The sequence below is a fragment of the Gopherus flavomarginatus genome, chromosome 2, assembly GCF_025201925.1.
Source record: "Gopherus flavomarginatus isolate rGopFla2 chromosome 2, rGopFla2.mat.asm, whole genome shotgun sequence".
Classification (NCBI taxonomy): domain Eukaryota; kingdom Metazoa; phylum Chordata; order Testudines; family Testudinidae; genus Gopherus; species Gopherus flavomarginatus.
This window is the reverse complement of record NC_066618.1, coordinates 117,692,418-117,710,823: the sequence shown is the minus strand read 5'-3', so window position 1 is coordinate 117,710,823 and position 18,406 is coordinate 117,692,418. Positions and strand designations below refer to the sequence as shown.

The 18,406-nt window shown below is 46.8% G+C and overlaps 1 protein-coding gene across 3 annotated transcripts in view; it reads right to left on the bottom strand.

The window, feature by feature from the left end:
- Positions 1-5,209, bottom strand: part of COL15A1 (collagen type XV alpha 1 chain) — a 262,588-nt gene extending 257,379 nt beyond the window's left edge. For 2 of the 3 annotated variants that reach the window (XM_050938131.1, XM_050938133.1), the window contains exons 1-2: positions 4,949-5,208; positions 4,759-4,841 (exon numbers count right to left, since the gene is read on the bottom strand). In XM_050938131.1, the coding sequence (XP_050794088.1) occupies positions 4,759-4,841; positions 4,949-4,959 (94 nt within the window). In that variant the 5' untranslated portion in view covers positions 4,960-5,208. Of the gene's footprint in view, positions 1-4,758; positions 4,842-4,948 lie in introns of all 3 variants that reach the window. The other variant, XM_050938132.1, reaches the window with a different exon arrangement.
- Positions 5,210-18,406: the final 13,197 nt, after the last annotated feature.

Below are 18,406 nucleotides of genomic sequence, written 5' to 3'. Positions count from 1 at the left end.
CTGACGCCAAACACAAGGTGGAGGACTTAATTCTTAAATGGCCAAACATGAGGCAGTATCATGACTAGAGGAAGAAATTCTAACAATATGCACCTAAATAGTTCAAATGACAATCACTGATGTAAGTAAATCAGCTCCATCACTTCCCCTTAATAGGCTCTGACACCTCTCTCTACTAACAAACAGAATAAGTACTATTTGATGCAAATTTCGTCTATTGTAATTACAAAGGTTTCCACAATTTGACCAGCTCCATAAGAAGGTCTGAGAACATTCAGTGGTCACATTCTGCCTGCCCCTTTGCAGGGTGTGCAATGGGAGGGTGCAATGGAAAGGGCTAAGGATCTTCCCACCCTTTATGAGCCCACTCTGGGGAGTGCAGGGATTTCTCCCATTCTGTTCCCTTGTGGTGCATATCACCTGGCAGAGGGCAAAGAGAGGGAAGGGCCATGGTTGCCCCACCTGTGTACCAACAAGGAGAGAGATGAAGAAGGGGTGAAAGGAAGTTTCAGCATGCCACCAAGCATCAGGGCTTTGTCTGTGTGGCACAATCTAGCCCCAGATAAATCATTCACTGGAGGTGAGGTTTTCTCCCATGAATTTGTGAACAATTTAATCTCTTTAACTAGCTGCCATATATCCCAAGTTTAATCAGACACTTAGCTGCCTTGCATGCACTCTGTGTTATGATCCAGTGGAAACAATCTACACTACCCCTCAAAAAACACTTTTGACTGACCCTTAGCTGCTGGAACAATGAAAACGGCTCTGGAGGTATTATAACTACATGTTCTAGTAGCTAACTTAAAATAAGGCAATGTGTCACATGGAAAAACGTGCAGTTGTGAAATGCAATGTACATAACAGCAACTAATTCTGTATTTTGGCTGGACAACAAAACAAAGCAGTTGGATATGCTGTTGTGTTAAAAACAGTCACTTGATCATTAGGGACTTGATTATGCCGTTTAAGCAGAGTCCACAATGAGGGGATACAGGCCACTACGTCAGGGAGAACACTGCAGGCTATCTGGCTTAGTAGGGCAGAATACTTCCTGGAATTCCTGGGCATACATGGACTGCATACTCATTGTTATACCCTTTTATGGGGAATAGCATATTCCTCCTCTCTGACATGGCTCCACCTTTTCTCCACCCCCTTTGAGGTGACATAAGCCTCCAGGGGCATATGGATGGGGCATGGTGGGGAATCATTCCTGCAGTCCCCGAAGTACAGAGACACAAATCCACAATGGCATTTTGTGGATTTATTCTTAGCATTGCAGTGCCTAAATTTTAGGTGCCTAGCCACCCCGTGGAATCTACGAAGCCTGGGTTAGATGCCTAGGCTCTCTGCATAATTCTGGACAGCGACAGGTGCCTGAGAATGGAGCTAAAAGAGTCAGGATGCTAGGCAAGGAGCCACCTAAACTAGTCAATAGCAGGTGCCTAATAGAAGCGTGTGTCCTAAGCCCCACCCCTCACTACAATTTAGGCACCTAGGTCCAGGCTGAAGAGAAGAGCCTAACTCTGCTTGGAACGCAGAGCCTGGAATCCACAGCTGGGAACCCCATTCCTGGAGCCAGGCACCTGTGCTGTTTCTTGCTAGAACAGTGCCAGTGCACACCTAACTCCACACAAAACAGTCAGGGGTGGCCACTTCCCTTATTATCTTTCATCCACTGGTAGGGGAACTCACCTGCGCACTCAGAGATCCTGGTTCAGTTCCACCCTCTATCTGATGAGCAGAGATTTGAACTTGAGTTTCCCACCTCTCAGGTGAGGTGCTACTAGGAATCAGGTTCTGGAGCAGAGCTAGTCTCCAGGCAACCTCATCAATACAGCTGGCCCGCAGCAGGCTGCCTGATGAGCCACACGACCTGAGTGGCTGCAGGGGGCAGCAGCAGTTCCACCAGCCCTCAGTGCTCAGACCCACCACTGTGACTGCTCCTGTGTTACCTCGGTCCTGTTGCTCCTGCTTTGCCCCCAGCCTTGCCTCTATCTTGCACCTGCCTTGAACTCCGCCTTGCCTGATACACTACTCAGCCCAGTTCCTGACCTCCAGCTCGAACTGTGGCTCTGGCTTCTTCTGACTACAGACTCTAGTCTGGCTCTTGACTCTGGTATCCAGTTTCTGCCCTCCGTTCTAACCTTTGGTTCCAGCTTTTGACTACTGAGTCCAGCTCTGAACCTAGTCCTTAGTGCCCAGTGACTGCTCTGACCACCAGGCCAGACTGCCCCTGTCCCAGTCACCTGACAGGTGCCCTACGACAACTGGACTATACTGTCTTTCTCACTCTGTCTCTTTGGCCCAATGCATATTTAATTATCTATACACAGTGGAACAACTTCAACTGCAGAGACAGAGAGCCTGCATCAGACTATCCATAGCTCAGTGATTAGGACACTCACGTGAGAGGCCCCTGTTCAAATCCCTTCTCCTTACTGGGGGGTTGAGTGTAAACTGGGGTCTCGTATGGGCGATGAGTACACCAGGGTAAAGGCTATATGGGAGGCTGCTGCTGTCCTCCAATGATTTTGTGTGGAGTTAGGCATGCTCAAAGGATTGGACCCTGCTGGGGAGATAGCTGGGAGAATGCCAATCTGTACTTGGTTTGAAGACCACACTAGGGCTTGGGTGTGAGTTAGGCAGCAGGACTCCTGTCTAAGGCAGCACTGTGCATGCCTGGAGGCAGAAACAAGCATCTAGGGGACTTCTACAGCAAAAAATATTGGCACTGAGTGATTCTAAGCACCTACAGGGTTAGAAGGCAGCCAAATGAGGGTTTTGAGGCCCAGTGACACCTACATTTTTAACTTAGGCACCTAATGTGGGAGGTTGGGATCTTAAGTCTTTTTTGTGGATCTCGGCCAGAGGCTACAACTTTACTTGGCCCTTCCATGGCTCATGCAAATGGGGAAGGCAACTTACACCTTCCTCACTTTCCCCTCTGTATCTGCATAAGGTCCAGGCACACTCTGGGTGGACAAATACCAGGACTGACCAATTACTAGTATCATGGAAGGATGACATATTTATCCTCCCGATTATTGATGCCACCAAATGATGCTTCATAGCTTGCTTACAATATGTGGAGACTTACACAAACTACTAAGTCTTCCCTGATTAATAAGAATAGTTATATGGGGCTTATTCTGTCACCCTTACTCAGCTGGAGTAGCATCCGTCCTCCCACCACCACCACCACCACAGGTAGCCCCATTGCACTGGGCTCTACAAAGATCCATGGGCTCAATCCTCCAAGGTGCTGAGCACTCTGAACTCACGTTCAAGTCAGCTGTAGGTGAAGACAATCAGCATCTTACAGGACTGAATGTAATTGATATCATTGACTGCTCTGTCTCTGGTGGCAGATCCGTTGTGCTAGATCTATCTCTTGCAAGAGCTTCATGCTTATTCTAAGTATTATCAATGTATGACCCATACAGTTATGACCACATGTGGGTTTCTACTTGTGTTTTTATGTACTATAGGTCTTCATCTGACTGTCCAGTCCAAGATAAACATTTTAGTCAGTTTATTGCTGTATTTAGCTTTACATGAGAAATAAATCTTCATACGATGCTGAAAGTTGGATCCAAATAGTATATGCATCATACTCTGTATGAACAGAAAATGAAATACATGTAATGTTTGCCCGTCTTTCTCATAGCTTGTTCCTAACGGTAGCATTCATAAATTATATGTAGTCCAGCAACGTAACATACTTGGCCAATATGTAAAAATCTTGCAGTTAGCATTTGCTAACATGTGGCATACCTCCCAGTGAAGTGAAAGGAATAACTAGCTGGAGTTTTGGCTGTGACATTGCCACACATTGGGCGGCATGCCTCAGTTGGAAAAAGAAGGGGGGGGGGTTGGGAAACATTCAAATCTCTATCTCCAATCTGTATTTTTCTATGCAGTACCTTTTTAATGCTCTCATAACTATAGAATCTAGGTGTTTCCTACATAATTAAGATCCACAATTAATTCTGGTTGAAGGAGTTAAACTCTTAAGATATATTATCGTCCATGCTGCAAACCTAACATTTCAATCTCTATTTGCTTTTTCTTCAATAGTATGTAAACTTCTAAATCAATACAGTATCTTTTAAAATATGCTGAAAAGTTATATCCTCTGTACAAACTGCAAGGTATTGACCATGTTACAAAGCATGCATTACATAGAGAAGGAGAAAAGGGGATTTTCATTCACAAAAGTAAACTGGTTACATTTTCATTTCAGCATGCTAGTCAAAGAATAACTGAAGAGATCTGAAAGGCACAATGTGCTCAGGCATTCTGGAGCACAAATTCATAACACCCAGAAGCAGCATCACATAATGCCTTAGAGATCATATCACACTTAGCACTTGCTACTGTTAACACCAGACTGACAGATCTATACCCTTCCTACTACTCTGCTGCATCTCTGTAAATCCAAGTGTAACTTATATACACCATATAACACACGGAGTGATTTTTTCTCTTACTGCACTCTCAAGTAACACTGAGAGAGCACATCATGCTCTCTTACTTTTGGGGACCAATTTATTTATTTTAGCTACCCACTCTTCCAGAATAAATGGCAACTATAGCTCTTAACTAGCAGCAACCTCTCCCAGTGAAGCTGAAGACAACAGTCAGCAAATATATTAGAAATTTGAAATGCACAACGACTTTCCATATTGGAAATGTGGCTTTCAAAAGAAACCCTTAACCTCAATTTAAATAGTGATCTGGGGAGTTTCTTACCTTCTATGACCTGAGCCGCTAAAACGACAGGGAGAAATGAACCCCAGTGCAGCAGTAGCAAATTCCAGGGCCGCCAGCAATGCCTGGAGCAAATTTGCCAAGAAGAGGGAGGAAAAAAAAGAAGAAAAAGATAAGACTAAAAGTTAAAGGCAGAAATTCTAGAAAAAAAGTCACAAGTTAGCATTCTTACCTTGAGAGCATTTTTTTTAAAGTTTGTTGAAAGACTTTAAGTGGGAAAAATGTTCAGTGAACATTAATTTTTACTTCTGAAAAGAAAAAGTTAATAAAAATTGGAGTCTGTTGTCTCCTCCAACGTTCAGACACGAGTGAAACAAAGGCAGCTCTCAGGCTCTCTCAGTGACTCATTGCAATGAGTGCTCCAACACTGAAATCTGACTCCTTCTAGATTTTCCTTTCAGACCACTGCCTTAAACTCCTTAACCTTATTCCCTACCTTATTAATGGAGACCCATTTTTGCTGCATCTCGTTTCATTGCTATCATTATCCACTCTTGCATCTAACTACACAGCATACATACGCTAGAGTTTCCCCACACCCTCTCCCTTCCACCACTCATTACCTCCACTCCCTTACCCAATAAAATATTACCTACAACATCCTTCCATCCAATATAACCAAAACTAGGCATCTCTGTATGGTATTCAACACTTCTCCAACCCGACAAATTAGCCAAGCTATAACGTAAGCAAATTTTAAAGTAATGAACAAAACAGTAAGACCCTCCACTCCCACCATCAACTGCAATATATGTCCAAATTAACAGGACTATAAGTGGCATGGTCATCACAGAGAAATTTCTAATCACATTCTTATCTCTGGCATGTCCTGTATTTATAATATTCCTGTTTATAAAGATTTATACTCATAGTGTAAGTTCAGAGTCTGTGTCTATATCCATGTCTATACATACGTGTATATATTTGCAATAGTGACTCCATAGCTAAGGGTTTTAAAGTTTCCATTAAAGTGTGAATTTGCCCCACCCATCTAACTTTCTGAAAAATGCTTTTTCCACACACAGTTTCTTATGTGTAGGTCCTCCCCAAAGAAAAATTCTTTGAAAAAAAGTTGAAGGTTAATCAGACCGAGTTATAAAACTTTGAAAAAGTGCTCTCTTGAAAAAGGTTGGAGGGAAAAGGGCTCTGACCCCCAGGAATGAGTATTCTGAGTCTGAAAAGTGTTGTGTGAGGGTTAGGCTGGAAGGAGCTGAGGGGGCTTGGGAAGATCTGAGCTGGGATATGAACATTGATTTACCTCCCAAAAAGTTAATTTTTTCCATATTAATGAAAGTTAGTGAAAATCCCAGTCAATAAACGTTCTTCAGACAGAGGTAAGTGCTGTGTATTTGAAACCTTAAAAACAACTATATGTTACCAGGCATTAATAACTATAGTTTTTAGATAACCCATGTACTGGAAATTTACGGCACTTGCCCCCCAACCCAACCCCCCCTTATTCCCTTTCTGTCTCTTCAAGCTTCACCCTATGCTGGGAGGCAGGGGGTGGGGATAGGGGTACTCTGGAAACAGGGGGATAAGTGATGTGCCTGGGTCTGGGTCTGGGATTCTGGACCGGGGTGTGCCTGGGGCCGAGGGCAGGACCCTGGCCCCCAGTGGGCTGGGCTGGCAGAGCGGCAGCAGGGGGTGGGTCCCCAGGCGCGCCGCAGGGGGCAGGGGCAGTGGTGGGAGCCCCCTTTATTGGTGATGGGGCACAGTGGGCCATGGAGGACGCAGCTGCAGACACACTGGGCGGCGAGCCCTACTATTACTACAGGGAGGCGAACGAGAGCGGGCCGGGTGCGCACTGCAAGTGGCCGGCAGACTGGGAGGTGTCCTTCTCACTGCTTCCCATGCTTTTCATGCTGGTCTTCAAGCTGGGACTGTCGGGCAATGGGCTGGTGATCTTCACCATGTGGTGGAGCCTGCGGGCCAAGCACCGCTCCGCCGACACCTACATCGGCAACTGGGCACTGGCCAACCTGGCCTTCGTGGTGACTCTACATCTTTGGGCTGCCTACCTGGCGCTGCGCTTCCACTGGCCCTTTGGCTTGGCGCTGTGCAAGCTCAACAGCTACCTGGTGCTGTTCAACATGTTCACCTCTGACTTCTGCCTGGGCGGCCTCAGCTTTGAGCGCTACCTGGCCATCATGCACTCACTGCTGCGCTCCCGGCCCATGCGCCCCTGCACTGCTCTTGCTGGTGGCACTCTGGCTGCTGGCCGGCCTGCTGGTGCTGCCTGCCCTGCTGCTGTGTGACACGCAGACCAGCCTGGCTGACAACCAGAATGCCGCTCCTGGAAATGTGCCACCCCAAGCACGTGTTTGCTTTGCTGGTGCCTAGAGCCAGTCCTGGTTCTATGTACATATTCTAGACTGTTCATAACTGTTTACTAAATATTGTCATTTATTATAAAAGTATATGTTGCTTTAAATATTTTCTCCTTTTTTCTAGCATTATTGGTATAATCAGAGTGTTTGCCATTTTTAATCAAGTGTATATACTGGTTAGGTAACTTCTTTTAAAAAATATGCTATAACTAAAAGTTTTCCTCAATACTCTATCATTTTCTCTGTTGGATATGGTCCTATAGGTTTTTCTTTTATGAAACATTTTTTTTACAGGGAAAGAATTATTAAATAGTGTTGATAGCCTGAAACAGAACATTTTGTTTGACTTTTTTATGGCTCTCCCTATCTGTAAAATGCTTGGCATACAGGGAGGGGAAGCAATCCTAAATGGTATATGTTCAGGAGTGCAAAATGTAAATACATAGATTATGTGATAAACTATGTCTGGGGAATCTCCATTCCAGCAGAGAGTAAAACAAGCACAAGTCATTGACTTCTCTTTACGTTTTAAGTTCCGTAAACCTCCTGCTTCTGTTAAATCAGAATTTCAAATCAAGTGAGGAGGAGGTTAAAAAATTAATTATCTGGCATTCGTAGCCAATCTGTTTTGTAAGTTAATATCTAATATGCCAGGAGGTTATTTTACAGAAAGTCTATAAAAAAGGGAATATATAGATCTACTTTTTACATAACAGCAGCATAGTTCACATCAGTGAACTATATGAAATACTGCTGAGAATGTCTTTAATTTCTGTGGGACGTTTGAAGGTGAATGTCTAACTAATGCTGATTTTTTTAGAGTTGCCAGGTATAGGAAAGAGAATCTAATATTGTTTTGAGCAATGCATACTCCTGACCTCTGTGAATTCCACTGGCCTTCACTGAGTGGCAATGGAGAAATCTGTAAATATGAATAGCTTATTATCGCTTTCCTGTAGGACCTTGAGATTTCTTGCAGCTTCGAGTTCTTTAGTGGTCTCCATGACTATGGAATATTAATAGCTGTTCTGAGTCTCACAATCTCCCCTGAGGGCAATGAGCCAATTCTGTGTGTCCACTCAATTTTAGTGTGACCATTTTTTACTTTCACTTTAAGCTCAGCAGGCATTCATTGTTTGGAGGAGGATACAGATTGCTTTCCTTCTATTCTTTCTCAAAGTCCAGTCTCTAATAGATTTTTCCTCCTGCCATGGTTCTCAAGGTCTTGCAGTTTGCCAGGCAATACTTTTATTTACTCTGTTGATTATCTGTCTCTTCTGACCAATCTTCCAGGGTAATGATCTGTTTTCAACTCTGAGCCAGCACCCTTAATACTGTTATTGCAGTGCTTATTTCTCCTAATGTATTATTCATTTTAGCTTCCAGGTTGGGAAACTTTGAGTCCAAAATAGTTGTACAGTGTCTGGTAATTTCTGCTCCAACCATCCTGGCCATCTGTAAGGCAAACAACTCATGGTCAGTGATCTCTGACTCTTATGATGCAGTTATCATTTTTGAGTCCCTAATCCTGCAATTGGCTCTGCACAGAGAAACACCCATTACCTGCACTGAGCCCTGTTAACTTCAGTGGAATTCTACCCAAGTGTCAGAGTCTGCTTACAAGAACTTTATTGCAGGATTGGGGTTCTGGGATGTTTTCCTTTTGTGTGTGCATTGTGTTACCAGCTTTTGCCCATACTTCTGGCAACAGCCTATTCCTGCCACTGCCAAAGTGCAAATAATTCACACTAATAGTAAAAAAATGGGAGGGTGAATGGGAACTACAGCTAGAAACTACTAACCCTGTTGGGTATCTCATCACCTCGGAAAACCACATTGACCATACTGAATTACTGTAGACTGATACGACAAGTAATGAAACCATGTAATCACGCAATTAAAGACTATCATATGGGAACTGAATTAAGGATACTCGTGCAACTTTATTCTGGTATTTCCTAACTTTTGAGGGCTTGACTTTGCAACCTTTTATCATATTATCAATTTCCTAAATTTCCTAAATTTTATCAATTTCCTAAATGGTTTAAAAAGCGACCTAGAAAACCAAATTTCATCATTTGGAACCAGAATGAGCCCCAACTTGGGTCATCAGCAAGATTAGGATGTTTAGATCCACAATACAGTCTTCCACCAATCAAACTAATGGAGTAACTGATAGGAACAACAGGTTGTCAAAGAATATGTAAACCATCCAGGGGGAAGGAAGAGGGGGAAGGGCAGAGGAGGCTCTAGGTATTTTTCCACCCCAAGCACGGCAGGCAAGCTGCCTTCAGGACCCTCTGCAGGCAAGCCGCCGAAGGCAGCCTGCCTGCCGCCCTCACGGTGACCAGCAGAGCGCCCCCAGTGGCTTGCTGGTGCCTGGAGCCACCTCTGGGGAAGGGAGGGAGGAGACAGACACTTTGCCAGTAGGTTTCACTGCTATTTCCCAGACAGTAAAGAAATATTGAGTCTCAGGACTCCTGGGTTCAATTCCAGGTTCTGTAGGGGAGCGTTCTCTAATGGTTACAGACCACAGACCCTTCAGTCATCCCCTCCTCCTCAGCTCCTGTCCCCCTCCTGTATTCCTGTCATTTCCCTCCTCCCTTCTATTCCTATCGCTTTCCCCCAGCTTCTGACCATGTGCTCCCCCAACTGAAAACAGGCTTTTATAATGGGAAATGTCATGGAAGCTTAACTGTAGATGTTGCTATCTATAATACCTATAATCCCTTGACTTTTCTATACGATGAAATGCAGCATTAGATTCATAACAGGAAAAGCAAATGGAATTTAGTGATGGATAGAGGCAATTGTATATTTATAAAGATGGTCCACATTCATCTACCACAGGGGTCGGCAACCTTTCAGAAGTTGTGTGCTGAGGCTTCATTTATTCACTCTGAATTAAGGTTTTGTGTGCCGGTAATACATTTTAATGTTTTTAGAACATGTATAGACTATAATATAATATAATATAATGTTATTATAGACTATAAATCTATAATATATAATTAATTATGGTTGTATGTAAAGTAAATAAGGTTTTTAAAATGTTTAAGAAGCTTCAGTTAAAATTAAATTGAAATGCAGAGCCCCACGGACTGGTGGCCAGGACCTGGGCAGTGTGAGTGTCACTGAAAACCAGCTCACGTGCCGTACCTTGCCTACCCCTGATCTACCATATAAACAGCCTTTAAGAATGGAGCACATTTTACGAAGAAGAATGTTATATACTGTTAGCATGGGCAGCATATGGCTCGGGCATCTGGGGAGGCTGGCACGAGAATCAGAAGCTCCCCCGGCACCTGCCCTGCACCATGGCTTTACTCCAAGGCCCGGCCCTGCTTGCCTCCTCCATCCAAGGTGGTGGGGTACTTGGGGGAGAGGACGGAGCAGGGATGGGAAGGAGCAGAGCGAGGGTGGACCAGGACTTCGGGGCAAAGCCCAGGCAGGGCAATAGCCCAGGTATCTGCACTCTCAAAAGTAATGGGTTGGCAGCTGTTTGAGGAGGCTTAGCCTCCCCTGGCCTTTAATCCCCATCACCTAGGCTGTTAAGACACAATATGGTTTTAAGATGAGGGTCTGCCCAGAGGAGATGATAAAAAGCTTCTCACAAGTATCGTGCCTTTAAATTTAAAAAAATAAAAGCAAAACCCATACAGTTCAAGAGACCAGTTGGCTGATCCTTCTCACTGTAGAAATAGGGGAAGAAGAGCAATATGGACGGTTCTGGTTTTCTAAGATACAGAATATCATGTGCTTTGGTCTACAAGAAAAGTGTTTGGTTACTGAAGTGTGTAGCAGAGTGTGGCAGGGCCCCCTTGGCTTCTGCCCCTGTTAAGCTCACAAAGTCACTCAGAGACCCTGGGTTTAGTAACCACTGGTGGACTTTATTCTCAGGCTTGTTCCCACCACCGTTTCACCACATACAAGTAACCCATCACTATCTGCAGACAGGAGGGAGGGGAGTGTTACCATCCTGCTTCCATTCCCTGTCTTTTCCCTTTCCTCCTGCTCTCCTCCCCCACCACCGTGGCTTCCATCCCCTGAGGCTTTTATGCAGCCCCAGGCTAATTAGGTAGCAGTTGTCTCCGCCTCCCCAATTAGGGCCAGGTTACTTCCAGCCCATTCTCATTTTTTCCGCTATGGAGGGACGGGCATGGCAGAGGGCTGAATTTGCAACCCTTTGCCCAGTATCCTGTCACAAGCACTGTTAGATTTTGGGATACACTAAATACTGCTTTATTAAGAACTGAATACCACAGTGTAACTCAGGCTTAATTGTTAAGGATCAAATTCTGCTCTCAAGTACACTGGTGTGGTCAATGTTCAGTAACTCCAATAAGTCAAATTCATCCCTGGTGTAAACTGCATTGACTTCAGTGAAATTAAACCAAGGATTAATTTGGATCATTAACTTTAATGGAATTTACCCTGGTATAACCAAGAGCAAAACTTGACCAAATATTGTTGATGCTATAGAACTCATCTAGCCTTAAATCCTGCCCCCCCCACATCCAGCCCAAATAACTGGAGTAGTTAGGCTGGAATCTGAAGCACAGTATAAGGGCAAGAAGAGAGAAAGGATATGGAGGTAGAAGCCAAACTCGAATAGTTTAATAGGACTAAAAATCGGGGGGCCCAGATAATCTTCATCCAAGAATATTAAAGGAACTGGCGCATGAACTGGCACAAGCCCATCAACAAGAATTTTTAATGAATCTGTAAACTCAGGGGTTGTACCGTACGACTGGAGAATTGCTAACATAGTTTCTATTTTTAAGAAAGGGAAAAAAAGCGATCCTAGTAACTACAGGCCTGTTACTTTGACATCCGTAGTATGCAAGGTCTTGGAAAAAAATTTGAAGGAGAAAGTAGTTAAGGACATTGAGATCAATGGTAATTGGGACAAAACACAACATGGTTTTACAAAAGGTAGATCGTGCCAAATGTAGAGCTTCCCAGGGTGGGAGGGAGTGGGGCTATTTGCCCCAGGCCCCACAGGGGCCCCCACAAGAATTCTCCAGCCCCGCCTCCGCCTTCCCCCATCGCCTCAGCATGCTGCTTCCAGGAGCAGCCCTGGACAGAGCTAAAGCAGCATGGTAAGGGGCCAGGGCTCCACCCTGCTCAGAGCTGCATGGTAAGGGGCCAGGGCTGCGAGCTCCGGTCCTGCCAGAGCCAGGCCACTGCAGCGCTGTCCAGGGGCCAGGGCAGCTCCTGGATGCGGTGCACTGAGAGCCCGAGAGAGGGGAGAGGTGGGGGTAACCTAGAAGTGGCCCTGGACAGAGCTAAAGCGGCGTGGCTCGGGCGGGGCCTGAGCTCCTCCCTGCTCAGAGCTGCGTGGTAAGGGGGTGGGGCCTGAGCTCCCCCCTGCTCAGAGCCGCGTGGTAAGGGGGCGGGGCCTGAGCTCCTCCCTGCTCAGAGCCGCGTGGTAAGGGGGTGGGGCCTGAGCTCCCCCCTGCTCAGAGCCGCGTGGTAAGGGGGCGTGGCCTGAGCTCCTCCCTGCTCAGAGCCGCGTGGTAAGGGGGTGGGGCCTGAGCTCCTCCCTGCTCAGAGCCCCGTGGTAAGGGGGTGGGGCCTGAGCTCCTCCCTGCTCAGAGCCGCGTGGTAAGGAGGTGGGGCCTGAGCTCCCCCCTGCTCAGAGCCGCGTGGTAAGGGGGTGGGGCCTGAGCTCCTCCCTGCTCAGAGCCCCGTGGTAAGGGGGTGGGGCCTGAGCTCCTCCCTGCTCAGAGCCCCGTGGTAAGGGGGCGGGGCCTGAGCTCCTCCCTGCTCAGAGCCGCGTGGTAAGGGGGCGGGGCCTGAGCTCCTCCCTGCTCAGAGCCGCGTGGTAAGGGGGCAGGGCTGCGAGCTCTGGGCCAACCGACAGGAACTTAGGCCCCGCTGGAGTCAGGCCGCTGTAGTGCTGCCCAGGGCTGCTCCTGGATGCGGAGCACTGAGGCTCCGGGACAGGCGGGGGTAAGCAGCGTGGTAGGGGGCTGGAGGGGATTGGTTGGATAAGGCGCAGGGAGTCCCGGGGCCAGTCAGGGGACAGGGAGGGGGCAGAGCTTCTGGGGGTCAGTCGGGGGGTTGCATCGTGGGCATTTCATGGGTCTGCCAGGACTTGGGGGAGGGGAAGTGGATAAGGGTCAGGGGACAGGGAACAGGGGGGTGAGGTTGGTGGGGGGTGGGGTCCCAGGGTGTTGGTTGCAGAGAGGGTCTCGGGGGGGCAATGAGGGGATAAGGAGCAGGATGGGTCAGAGATTCTGAGGGGGGCAGTCAGGGGACAGGAAGTGGATGAGGGTCAGATAGGGGGCAGGGCCAGGCCATTTGAAGAGGCACAGCCTTCCCTACCCTAAAGCTCATTCAGCAGTTTGAGGCTTGCAGACACCTATTTAACAGAAAGAGCCAAACTGTCATCTTTTCCGTGGGGGAGGGATCACATGAGAAGAGCAATATCCTACACCACCTACCTTCTTCCCAACCATACCAAGGGAGACCCCCCAACACATTCCCCGAGGCTCCAGAGGGGTTAATTCAGTGGTTCTCAAACTTTTGTACTGGTGACCCCTTTCACATAGCAAACATCTGAGCGTGAGCCCCCGTTATAAATTAAAAACATTTTTTTAAATATATTTAACACTATTATAAATGCTGGAGGCAAAGTGGGGTTTGAGGTTGTCATAAACAGATAGTTAACAGTTAATGTCTCTTTTACCTGTAAAGGGTTAAGAAGCTCAGTGAACCTGGCTGACACCTGAGCAGAGGACCAATAGGGGGACAAGATACTTTCAAATCTTGATGGAGGGAAGTCTTTGTTTGTGCTCTTTGTTTTGGGGGTTGTTCGCTCTTGGGACTATGAGGGACCAGACGTCAATCCAGGCTCTCCAAATCTTTCTGAATCAGTCTCTCATGTTTCAAACTTGTAAGTAATAGCCAGGCAAGGCGTGTTAGTCTTATTTTTGTTTTCTCAACTTGTAAATGTTCCTTTTTTGCTGAGAGGATTTTACCTCTGTTTGCTGTAACTTTAAGCCTAAGGCTAGAGGGGGTTCCTCTGGGCTATATGAATCTGATTACCCTGTAAAGTATTTTCCATCCTGATTTTACAGAGATGATTTTTTTACTTTTCTTTCTTTAATTAAAAGCTTTCTTTTTAAGAACCTGATTGATTTTTCCTTGTTTTAAGATCCAAGGGGATTGGATCTGGACTCACCAGGGATTGGTGGGGGGAAAGGAGGGGGAATGGTTAATTTCTCCTTGTTTTAAGATCCAAGAGGTTTGGATCTGTGTTCACCAGGGAATTGGTGAAGGCCCTCAAGGCTGCCCAGGAAGGGAAAAGTTTCGGGGGGACAGAAAGTGCTCCAGACACTGAAATTCTGGATAGTGGCAGTGTATCAGATCTAAGCTAGTAATTAAGCTTAGAAGTGTCCATGCAGGTCCCCACATTTGTACCCTAAAGTTCAGAGTGGGGAGCAGCGGTGAGGGATTTTTTAGGAACCAAAAGCCATTAGGATTTTTTTCTCCTTTCTAGCAGCTTAGAAAGCAGCCTGAAGGCAGAGGTGTTAAGTTTTTTTAACAAGGGTCTTTGTTAAGAGCAGGCTTCAAGCTGTGAGCACGCAGCCGGCAAAAGGAATTTACAAGCTGAATTGTTTTTTCTTTCTTTCTACCTCTCGGGTATAGCTAGTTAGAAAGTCTCTGTTAATCAAGCAGCCCTGAGCTGAGTGCATCCCAGTTTCAGTGAACTGCAGAGGGGTGTGGCCAGCACAAGAAGGCAGGAAAATGAGTACCAGTAGAGCAACTAACAAACTAGAGCTGGCTAGGCTGGAAGCAACAGAGAAAGACAACGAACATAAGAGACAGGTGGAACTAAAACAATTAGAAATAGCCAGAGAAGAGGCTGCCCACAAAAGAGCTATGGAGATGAAACAAACAAAAAGGGATGGAGATGAAACAAAAAGAGATGAAGGAGAAGGAAATAGAGAGAGAAAGAGAAGAGAAAGCCGAAGAGGCTGACCACCAGAGGGCTATGGAGATGCTGAGGAAGGCCCACAAGCAGGCCCTGGAATTAGCCAGGGCTAAACAGGATGTACCCACCAACCCTAACAACCCTTTTCCAGGTACTGTTTCCCATCCCAGAAAATTCCCCACCTACAAGGCAGGTGATGATACTGAGGCCTTTTTAGAAAATTGCGAAAGGGCCTGCCATGGGTACAGCATCCCAACAGACCAGTACAAGATAGAGCTGAGGCCACAGCTCAGTGGACCCTTAGCAGAGGTGGCGGCTGAAATGCCTAAGGAACACATGAACGATTATAAACTTTTTCAAACCAAGGCCAGAATCAGAATGGGGCTAACACCTGAGCATGCCCATCGGCGGTTCAGAGCCCTAAGGTGGAAACCAGATGTGTCATTTACCCAACACGCCTATCACATTGGAAAGAATTGGGAGGCCTAGATATCAGGAGCAAGTGCTAACTCCCGGGAAGAGCTGTCCTTTCTAATGCAAATGAAGCAGTTCTTAGAGGGTGTTCCTGAGGAAACAGAAAGGTACTTCCTAGATGGGAAGCCCAAAACTGTAACCGAGGCAGGGGAGATTGGAGCCAGATGGGTGGAAGTGGCAGAAAAGAAAAAAACTACTAGCAAGGGGAGCGAATATCAGAGAGGCAAACCGGAAATAAACCCTATCACCGGGGGCAACCCAAGACCCCACCTACAACCCAAGGAAAGCCCCAGACACCCTATTGTCCCACCTCACCAGCCTCCAGCAACCCACCTCGACCCAGTGACCAGTCAGCTGGGCGATGTTTTAAATGTAATGAACTGGGACATATAAAGGCCCACTGCCCCAAGAACCCCAACCGAGTGCAGTTCATTACACCACAATCATACCAAAGATCCCCAGGCACAGATGCCTCTCAAATACCCTCAGAGTGAAGGGAAACCTTGAGAGTGGGCAGAAAGAGGGTTATCGTGTGGAAGGACACTGGGGCACAAGTGTCAGCTATCCACCAATCCCTAGTGGACCCCAAATTCATCAACCCAGAGACCCAAGTGACAATTCACCCATTCATGTCAAAATCTGTAAACTTGCCTACAGCTGAGTTGCCTGTCCAGTACAAGGGCTGGTCAGGAATGTGGACTTTTGCAGTCTATGACAATTATCCCATCCCCATGCTACTGGGGGAAGACTTGGTCAACCACGTGAAGCTGGCCAAGAGGGTGGAAATGGTCACACGCAGCCAGGCCAAACAAGCTTCCACACCCATCCCTGTTCCTGAGCCGTCCACAAGGGCCCTGTCTGTGTTACCAGAGATCCAGACAGAAGTGGTGGAACCGGATCCCCTGCCAACGACTGCAACAACCATATTGCATCCAGTCCCAGGACCGGAATTGGAAAAGCAACCAGCACCAAAACCGTTGCCAGCACTGACTCCAGCACTTGCAAACCCATCTACAACTCCAACGCCAGAGGGCACCAGCAGGCCTGAACTGGCAGAAGCAGCAGACAACCCTACCCAAGAGGTTCAGCCAGAGCCTGAAATATCACATAGTGCACCAGCAGAAAGTGGTTCACCATCAACGAAAACAACCCCATCACTTACATCGCTTCCACAGGGACCAAGCCCAAGTCCACAGTCTAAGGATGAACTGATGCCTCCAGCCTCAAGGGAACAGTTCCAGGCTGAGCAGGAAGCAGATGACAGCCTTCAGAAAGCTTGGACGGCGGCCCAGAGCACCCCACTGCCTCTCAGCACTTCTAACCGATCCTGGTTTGTTGTAGAACAAGGACTTTTATACAAGGAGACTCTTTCTGGTGGACACCAGGAAGACTGGCGTCCTCAAAGACAGTTGGTAGTTCCAACTAAGTACCGGGTAAAGCTCTTGAGCTTATCCTATGATCATCCCAGTGGTCATTCCAGGGTGAACAGAACAAAGGACCAGTTGGGGAAGTCTTTCCACTGGGAGGGAATGGGCAAGGACGTTGCTAATTATGTATGGTCTTGTGAGGTGTGTGCCAATGAGTGGGAAAGCCCCAAGACCAGGTCAAAGCCCCTCTCCAGCCACTCCTCATAATTGAGGTCCCATTTCAGCGAGTAGCTCTGGATATTCTGGGTCCTTTCCCAAAAAAGACCCCCAGAGGAAAGCAGTACATATTGACTTTCTTGGATTTTGCTACCCAATGGCCGGAAGCAGTAGCTCTAAGCAACACCAGGACTAAAACTGTGTGCTAGACCTTAACAGACATTTTTTCCAGGGTAGGTTGGCCCTCCGACATCCTTACAGATTCAGGAACTAATTTCCTGGCAGGGACCATGAAAAATCTGTGGGAAGCTCATGGGGTGAATCACTTGGTTGCCACCGCTTACCACTATCAAACCAATGGCCTGGTGGGGAGGTTTGATGGAACTTTGGGGGCCATGATATGTAAATTCGTGAATGAACACTCCAATAATTGGGACCTAGTGTTGCAGCAGTCGCTTTTTGCCTACAGGGCTGTACCACATCCCAGTTTAGGGTTTTCACCATTCAAACTTGTGTATGGCCACGAGGTTAAGAGGCCATTACAGTTGGTGAAGCAGCAATGGGAGGGGTTTACGCCTTCTTCAGGAACTAACATTCTAGACTTTGTAAGCAACCTATAAAGCACCTTCCGACGCTCTTTAGCCCTTGCTAAAGAAAACCTAAAGGATGCTCAGGAAGAGCAAAAGGCCTGATATGATAAACATACCAGAGAGTGTTCCAGCAAAGTTGGGGACCAGGTTATGGTCTTAAAGGTGCTACAGGCCCATAAGATGGAAGCATCATGGGAAGGGCCATTCATGGTCCAAGAGCGCCTGGGAGCTGTCAACTATCTCATAGCATTCTGGGTGTCTCCTCATGCCCAAGCTGCTATAGAATGGGAAATCCAAAGCATGCTACAGATGGGTATAATCCACCCCTCGTACAGTGCATGGGCATCTCCCATGGTTCTAGTTCCCAAACCAGATGGGGAAATACTTTTTTGCGTGGACTACTGTAAGCTAAATGCTGTAACTCGTCCCGACAACTATCCAATGCCACGCACTGATGAGCTATTGGAGAAATTGGGACATGCCCAGTTCATCTCTACATTAGACTTAACCAAGGGGTACTGGCAAGTACCGCTAGATGAACCCGCCAAAGAAAGATGCGCCTTCATCACCCATTCAGGGGTGTATGAATTTAATGTGCTTCCTTTCGGGCTGCAAAATGCACCCGCCACCTTCCAAAGACTTGTAGATGGTCTCCTAGCAACCTTGCCTACCTCGATGATGTGGCCATTTTTTCTGATTCATGGGCAGAAC